Consider the following 9,046-nt stretch of genomic DNA (forward strand, 5'->3'; position numbering starts at 1 on the left):
GGGGGGAGGGGCAGAAAGCACAGCTGTTTCCTCTTTGCTAACTCAGCCCCTGGATGTCACTTCCCTCAGGTAACAGCAGGGCTTTGTGGGACTATCTCTGCCCAGTCACCAAAGTGGTGGCTTTGGAAAGAAGCCAAGTATTGTTCCAGGAGGTCCTTACTTCTGTTTTAACTAAGGACCTAAGATGTGCTCAAGTCAGCCCCAGTGAAGAGCCATTCCAGGAGAGGCCAGGCATGTGCCCTTGCTGAGAAACTCCTTGGGGATCTGGAAGAGTGCTTTCCGTGACAGGTCCTCTGTGCCAGTTTCCTTTTCTGGACTCAGCGCTTCCGCATCTGTGCTCTTCTGCACAGCAGATCAAAAGGAAGCAGTGGCCCTTGTCTAGATGAACAAATGGGGCTCTGGGAAAGGGGAGGTAACACGAGCTAGATGGCACAATTTGAACCTCTTTGGAGGTACGTCTCCCCAGGTGTGGAACATGTCAGGAAGGAGCTGCAGAGTCCCTGGGGGAACAGGGCAGGCTTTGGAGCCTGCAGGCCTGTATCAGTACAGTCCCACTGTTTTCTCACTCAGCTGATTATCTGCATGGTGGATGCTGCAATTCATTTGGACTCTGGGTTTGTGCTTGCTCACCTGTACAATATGACTGCTGGAGGAAACTTAACAGCGCATGCATGAAAATACCCACGGAAAGCCTTTCACTCAAAGACAATGTTTTGAAATGTTCACTATTCAGTTTTTGTTGTTGTTTGTTTTTGTCTGTTTGCAGTATTAGGGACTGAACTCAGGATCTCCTAACTAGTGCTCTAACAGCTGAACTACATTCCAGTCTTTTGCTTTCAAGTTTGTTTTTTAGATAGGGTCTCGTGCTTTTGCCAGGGCCAGCCATTGTCTATGATCCTCCTAATTCCACCTCCCAAGTATTGGGATGGCAAGCAACTCTAGCTAGTTGTTATTTGTTTTGTTTTGCTTGCCAGTCCTGGGGCTTGAACCTCGGCTTATGCACGGTCCTTGAGCTTCTTTTTTGCTCAAGGCTAGTACTCTACCCCTTGAGCCACAGTGCCACTTCTGGCTTTTTCTGTTTATGTGGCTTCATGCATGCTAGGCAAGCACTCTACCACTAAGCCACATTCCCAGCCCTAGTTGTTATTTTTATCGTGTCATTTTCCCTAGACAATCAAGTTTACTGGGCTATCCATAGGAGCAGGCACTGTCTTTCTCCTGTTGCTAGGCAGTATGGAAAGGAATTATTCCACAGAAATATCACTGCCTCAGCCTGCCAGCCAGAGTCTTCCACTAGTGCGTCCAAAGCCGCTATCGCCTCAGTCCTGGCTCTCCCACTTCTCCTTTACAGCCTGCCTGCTCAAGAACATGAAACAATCAACTTTTACAGGACACCTGACCCCTAGGAACAGAGCTATAAACAGAAAGGGCTGGGATCTAGCCAAGAGTCCCCAAAGTAGAACAAAAAGGCTCCAGTTTTTATCTACCTCTGTTCCAGCCATGACAGCAAGAAACCCTGAAGCCAATACTGGCCCATCAAAAGGAACCCATGCTAACTACCCACTCCCTTTGCCCCCAGCCCTTCAGAGAAGAAGAAAAGTTCTGAGGTATCTACCCAGTAAACTCTTCCCTCATTGCTATCCAAAGTCCTCAGGGTCCTACCTTGACCTTTCTCCTCACCCTTCTCCCCTGGTTCTGCCTGGGCTTGCTTTGCACATTCCTCTTCCAGAACCTGGGCTTTCCCTTTTTAGGAATGCCCTCTCCGGTTTTCCCATCTCAATGCCACTCTTTCCCAGCCAATCCAAACTGTTCCTCAAGGCCCATCAGCTTTCTCCAGCCAGCCTCCATTCCCACAACTTCTGTTCACAGACAACTGCCCCCCCCCACAAGAGCACTGGCATTTGTCCATCTGTCCAGCAAATACTTAACCTTGTGATTCATCAGTGCCAGGTACTGTTCTAGACTCTTTACATTGAACTCAATTTTCATCACCTTAGGAGTGAGGGCCTATTTTTCCCATACATGTCCAATATTTTGTTTGTTTTCATTTGGGAGAGTCTTGCTAGGTAGTGCCAGCTGACCTGAAATTCTCCCTCCTGCTGCTTTAGCCTCCCTAGAGCTGGGAGTATAAGGATGTATTATGACACATCATTTTTTTTTCCTTTCTTTCTTTTTCAGTGGTGACACTGGGTTTTGAACTAGAGGCTTGCACTTGTTAGGCAGATGCTCTACATACCTGAGCCATGCCCCCAGCCCTGTCTGCTTTAATTATTTTTCAAATAGTCTTTTTTCCTGGGCCAGCCTGAGCCATGATCCTCCTATTTACGTTTCCCAGGTAGTTGAGCTGACAGGAGCATACCATCATCACACTCAGATTTTTATTGGTTGAAATGAGGTCTTGCAAACATATTGTCTAGACTGGTTTTGAGCAATCTCTGCCTCCAGAGTAGTTATGAGTACAGGATGAGGAACTACACTTAGCTTTGTTATTATTGTTTATAGATGAGAAAACTGATATACACAAAAACAAAGTCACTTGTCTTGGGCTAGTGACAGTAAGTGATAGAGACAGGATTCTAAGTCCAGGGTACCAGGTCGTGGTATCCCCACACCCACTCTCATCCCCACATGGCCTGCCATCGGAGCTTGCTGGTTATTTCTCCTTGACTTAGCTCTGATAGAGAAGAAAGTGACAACTCGCAGGCTTGAGGGTCATAGGCCAGCCTGACACTCTTAGACCTACCATAGAACTACTGTGAGTGACAGTCCAGGAACGCTGAGTCTCTATTTCCACATAGGTGAAATGGGAATGAAACACCCACCTATCTCATGTGAGTGTCAGGAAGCTCAGAGGAAACACACTGCGCAGGCATGTTCTGTGGTCCTGGTCCATTCAGACCCTTACGTTAGCTCTTTCCCCTCTCAGTGTGTGACCTAAGTCATAGCTGGACTCTGCTCAGCTCTGTGTACACAACAGAGCTCAGTCCCTGTTGCTGCTATGGTGACTTGTCTAGAGGTTATCTGGGGGTAGGAGAGCTTTCCATGGGTGGCCCTCAACACCCAGACCAGTGACCTCTCCATTCACCTGCCTCCCTACAGTTGGCTCCCCTCCCTACAGGCAGCAGCAGCCTGGCCAGGCAGGAAGCCATTTGCTGGGGAGCCGCCTGATCAAATGCTGACCACCCTGTTGGGAATTCCATTATTTTTGGCAATTGTCGTGGCAGAATGAGCACCTCTGGCCCTTGTTAAGAACCGACTTCCAAAGCCAGAGTTTCCACCTCATTTCCCACACACACCCCTTGTCCTTCCTGTCCCTCGGGTCCCCATCCCAAGCCCTTTCCTGGATTCTCAGAACTCAAGAGGAGTTAAGGGTATCTCTCGTTAGGTGTAAGTCTATTATTGGTTTGATTTTGTTTAACTGGGAGGCAAAAGAGCGTGGATTTGCCAGTTAGTCTTTTCTGGCCAAGAGGTAGTGTGGTCAGTGACTCAGGCTGAGGAAATTAGTAGGCAATTTCCAGGGACCTGCTGTGTGCACCGAAGTCAGAAGCCTCCCCTTTGTCCCCTACCTCCCAGCCCCGCTGTCCGATGATTGGGTTGACCCTGGAATAGCTCGCTGGAAAATGCAGCAGCTGGTGCGTATATTTCTGGAGCTAGGACCAATCTTCTCTGACATCAAATAGGTTTATTATTTTTTTCCTTCCCTTCCTTTCCACCACACACAGTGATTCCAACCCTGATTTGCTTCCCCCAAAAACCCTCACTCTGCTCTGACAAGGACCATGATAAATGGCTGGCTGAGCTCCCTGTTCCAACGGTCTTGAAGGATGTGGTTGGTTGTTCCATGAGCAAGAAGCCTCGTCAGCCCTGTGAATCAGCCCTCATCACTTCCCTCCTGAGAAAGAACAGTTCCCATCTGTGTGTGTGTGTATGCACACTCATGTGCGTGCATATGTGTGTGTATGTGTGTGTATCACACAGACTGGGGGCAGGCAGCACCAACCCCCATGTGGCACTGACTTTCAGATCAGGATCGTCTTTGGCCCTTACCTGGAGCTCCCTCCTCTCTCCCAGCCCGTGATCCTTTCCTTCTTCTCAACTTAGGAGGAAGCCATCACTAAGTCCCAAAGTTCAGCAGGAGCCCTTCCAGGTCTGAACAGCTGCTCGGTGACTATCTGGTCTGGTGGGCAAATAGCCGAAGTGCCACCATACAACCAACAGCTGGGTCCCCTTTCTGTCAGCCTGTTGGTTCTGTCCCCCTTTGTGTTCAGCCTTGCCTGTTGGTTCTAGATAGAACAGCAGCCAGATACCAGTATGTGGCAAGGGCCCCAACCAGATCCAGGGCAGAAACTTTCCCCCAAATCATTTCAGGCCAATGTCCCAGAGCCCTGTGAGGTAACAGGTAAGAGAGGAAACAGCCCCAAAGTGGCCACAGCTGCACAGGTAGGACGTGCCAAAGAGAAGATTCCATCCCAGATCTGCTCCAAAACACTCCTTCCAGGACAGACTAGGCCCTTGTGGAGTGGGAGTCACCGTCCCAGGGCTTAGAAGGTAAAAATGAAGAGCAGAGAAATGAATGAATCTAGGACCAAGCCCAGAATCTCTGAGGAAGTGTTGTTTCTACACCGTCCACCATTCATTCACTACCCATCATGGGGACAGGCACCATTCAGGATTTGCTCTGTTCCTCCTGCCTCCCGGCAACCTGCCCACCCCACAGTGTGGACCAAATGCACCTGCAAGGCAGCCCTCAAATGCCAGCCTGCATCACTCTCTCACTACCACCCAGGCCTGAGCCTGGCCTTCCGGCCAGAGAAGGGCCCCATCTTCTTTACGCTCCGCTGGAGGCAAAATGACCTGCATTTACCAAGATCTGCCCCTTTACTGGGAGACTCAAAGCAATCTGGCTAACGTCTGCAAGCCTCAGTTAACCCATCTGTAAAAAAGAACCAGAGAAACGCCCCCACAGTGGGGCACACTGCTGGAACCCCAGGAGACCATCCATGGGAAGCATAAGGCTCCATGGATGGGAAGTGCAGGAACTGGCTATATTTGCATTCCCTGAAGAGTCCTGTGGAGGATCAGAACATTCATGACTAGTATTTGTCTGAAATAAACACTCAGGAAAGGAAACAACTGTGAAAGCATGACACCTCCCAAATGCAAACAGACAGAATGTCTTGTGGGCTTTAGATAAATGAGATTTTCTCCAACACTGTAACATCCCCCCCACACCTACCTACCCAGGCCTGTAAGAGCAAAGATAATGCAAAACTCACAGCCCTATCAGGAAACTTTCCCATGGATGCACCTGCAGTTTGTCTGAAGCCCGCACCAGTTTAGTTTAACTAAAGTCTCCTAGGGGCACCTTATGAAAGCTAGGAGAATGGCTCAGCTCCCTTCCAGAGAGCCTGAGAGAAGCAGTAACTGCCCACCCATCAGCCCCACCCCACACAGGACTGGCAGAGAGGAAGGAAGCCAAGGGCTGGCAGCATATGCACACAATGGAGGATGGGGGCTACTTGCTTGCCTTTCATAAACAGACTCAAAGCACCAGATCCACAGCCAGTTCCCTTTCCTCACAGAGACAAGCAGGGATGTGCATGCCCTTTGCTGGATGTCCTGAACAAACCTTTGCCTTTGTTACCAGCATCCTGGAGCCCACATGGCCCCTCCTGCTTATGCTCTAGACCTCTCTCAATCAGCAAGCTCCGGCTAACGTGCACATCCTATCAAAGTTCTCTGCTCTGCAATTTACCAAACCACAGGCTCAGCATTCACCATAAGTGAAGGGGAGGCTGGAAGGAAGCATGCTTCATGTCCTGGCAACTAACCATACTGAATGTCTTACCCAGGACACTTGGCCTGTGGGTGTGGTACAACAATCTAGAGGGGAGAGGATCAGGCCTCAGCCCAACACAAACCTTTCTGTTACACGACCCTTTCTGTTACTGGCTACCCTGGGTTAGGAATTATATAGCAATCTCTCACTCTTTGTCTTCCTAGTTGATCTCAACTAGACTTAGGTACCTTCAAATGAACAAAACCCACACAAGAAAAGGCTTCAGATCCAGGGCAGTGGCTAGCTCTCGGTTCCCTCATCTATGAAATCGGGGCTGAGGCAGAATGCTAGTGGCTTACACCTAGAATCCTAGCTACTCAGGAAGCTGAGATCTGAGGATCCTGGTTCACAGCCAGCTGGGGTAGCAAAGTCTGTGAGACACTTATCTCCAATGAACCATCAAAAAAGCCAGAAATGGAGATGTGGCTCAAGTGCACTAGCCTTGAACAAAAAAAGTGAAGGGACAGCATCCAGGCCCTGAGTTCAAAACCTAGTGCTGGCACCTAGAATGAAAGAATGGAAGAAAGAAAGAGAGAAAGGAAGGAAGGAAGGAAGGAAGGAAGGAAGGAAGGAAGGAAGGAAGAAGGAAGGAAGGAAAGAAGCAAGGAAGGAAGCAAGGAAAAAAGAGAGTAAACCAGATGAGTGCTCAGGTCCCTGCCAACTCTACAGTTCCACAACATATACTTTCTCCTTTCATTGTTTTCCAGAACCTCAGTGCAGAGCTCTGCATGGCTCCATCTGCTCAGTGACATCACCCCTGCCCCAAGCATCATGTCATACATTCTTATATAGGAAGCGGAGATGTCCCAGGAAACCCTGTGTCTGTAAAAAGGGAGGAAATGGATTATTTCAAGGGAACCAGACAGAACTTCTTTTGTATTTCCCACATAGTGTACATTACTATTAATCCTAAATCCCCAACTCTTTCTTCCTTTCTGCCAGACCATTAATAGCTGCTTTTCAAAAATACTTTCTTAGTCAGAGTCTCACCAACAGTCAGCTACTATTTAATGAGTGCTTGGTATGTGCTCAGGGCTAAGTGCTTCATGTGGATGATATCATGTAATTCTCCTGACAACCCTATGAAGTACAGATGATTGTGACCTTCGCTTTAAAAACAAAGAACCTGAAGCCCACAGAAGTTTAAAGAGCATGTTCAAGGACATACAGCCAGTTAGTGGCTGAGCCGTCTTTGAACAAGACAAGCTAGCTTCCAAGTCCTCAGCCAGAACTGCCCAAGCAGCTCCCACTCTGGTCTTCCTAGTAATATTCCCGATGCATTGGCAGCTTGTCGTGCACATGGTTGGTCAGAACTAAAAGCTGATGTTTCATCTAAAATCTGGAACTAGAAAAGCACCTGATTGGGTCTCAAGAGCAAAGAGTGCCATCTGTTGAAAGCAGTACCAACTTCAACCCAGGATTAAGAAAGAGAACCCTTAAAAACCTTGGTCTGCAATGTTTAAGACTGGAGGTTAGGAAGGTGAGCTGGATACTAAGGTCTGAGATGTGAAAATAAGAACAAAGTGACCACCACCTAGTTATCCAAGCTTTCCAAAAGTTACTGTGTGTGTGTCTCTCTCTCCTGCTTGCTTTCTCTCTCTCTCTCTCTCTCTCTAGCTCTATGACTCTGTCTCTCTTTTTTTCTCTTTCTCCTTCCCCTCCCCTCTCTGTGCTGTGGGTGGAACCCAGAACCTCAAGTATGCTAGGAAAATGCTCTACTACTGAGCCACGTCCTTGGTCCTAAAAAGAGTTTTCTTGGGAGGACATGTGCAGAAGTAGATGACTGAACTAACTCCTTGTATCAGGGAACATCCCTCTCTGCCAGATCATTCTCCTCCCCAACCTGAGCCCAGCCCCACAGGCTACAGGATAGTAAAAACTCCCCCTCCTCACCCCCCACCCCCCCCACACCTTCAGAGATGCTGTGATCCAGGCAGAAAAGCAGCCTGAGGCTCATAGTACCACAAACCCCAGCCTCTCCTTCCAACAAGGAAATAAAAGGCACTTCAGAGACCAATGTGCAATCTAGGGCAGCAACCAACAGCCTGCTTTAATTGTTAAAATTAATGCTTTGGGTATTCTAAATGCTCCTTTAAATGCCTAATTTACAAATCAGACGCAGCTCTACTGTCCCCACATCCTCAGTGCTTTGGAAACCCGGCTGTTGGTGTTGTCTATCTCAAGTCCAGGAGCCATCCTGGGGGCAGCAAGGACACTGTTTACTTCCTAAGGTGTGAAGGATGGGAAGACAGACCGGGCTGAGATGAAAGAGAGCCTGTCACAGACCTTGGAGGCCGGCCACGTCAACCTTAGCCTCTTCTCATTAATTTGGGGGACAGCAGGGGGAGGGGCGCGCCGCCAGCTCCCCAGAGACCACACTAACATTTGCCTGCTGGTGTTTGGAGATGGAGCATCACTTCAGAGGAAATGACCCCGGCTAAGGGTCACGTCCAGGGGAGGGATAAAAGGAAAAGCCACAATTCCCCTCACACCGCGGGACACAATAGCTTTAAGGAGGAAATCAAAGCTCGACGCGGAGGGTGGAGAGGGCTGGGGGCGCCGCGCTTCCTTCGGCCTCCCAGACCCTCTGGGTCTGAGCGGGCATGTGGGAGGCAGGCTGGGCGCGAGAGGCTCGTCCCCGAGGGCGGAGGGGGACGGGGGGGGGGAGGGAGCCTCCGAAAGCATCCCGGGAGCGCGGGGAAGATGCTCAGTGGAAGCCGGCCCGGGCAGGGGGCGCCCCGGGGAGCGAGGGGGAAAATGCCCGATCCCGACGGGGCGTCCCGAGCCAACCACCCACCCGAAGCCCCGGCGGACACATGACTTCACCGTCGTCATCACAGACAGGGGCAGGCAACCACTTGCCAATTCCAATGCCAAAAAAAGAAGCCGGGGAGAGGGGAGTGGAGGCCGGGCAGAAAAGGCTTCCCTGGAGATCGCCGCCCCGGGAAGGGCGGACCGGAGGACTCTGGCCCGGGGCGCCAGCAGGCGGGCGGGGCGCGGCCCCGGCGGGGCTCGGGGATCGGTACTCACGTAGTGCTTCGAGGGGTTCCTCCGCTTCTCCACGTCCACCACGGTGGCCTCCTGCACGCAGTAGGCCAGCATCTTGCCGACAAAGCGAGTGGCGCCTCCCGGCGGCGTCACCTTCTCATCCCCACCCGGCTCGGGCTCCGGCTCCCGCTGCCCGGGTCCCGGCGGCCACCCCGGCCC

At 50.5% G+C, this 9,046-nt stretch overlaps 1 protein-coding gene across 2 annotated transcripts in view; it reads right to left on the bottom strand.

Moving 5' to 3' along the window:
* Positions 1-8,941, bottom strand: part of Sh3pxd2a (SH3 and PX domains 2A) — a 190,681-nt gene extending 181,740 nt beyond the window's left edge. For both annotated transcript variants that reach the window (XM_013017676.1, XM_013017675.1), the window contains exon 1: positions 8,870-8,941. In XM_013017676.1, the coding sequence (XP_012873130.1) occupies positions 8,870-8,941 (72 nt within the window). The remainder of the gene's footprint in view (positions 1-8,869) is intronic.
* Between the last annotated feature and the right edge of the window lie 105 nt (positions 8,942-9,046).

Source organism: Dipodomys ordii, unplaced genomic scaffold (genome assembly GCF_000151885.1).
Source record: "Dipodomys ordii isolate 6190 unplaced genomic scaffold, Dord_2.0 Scaffold36, whole genome shotgun sequence".
NCBI classification, from domain to species: Eukaryota; Metazoa; Chordata; class Mammalia; order Rodentia; family Heteromyidae; genus Dipodomys; species Dipodomys ordii.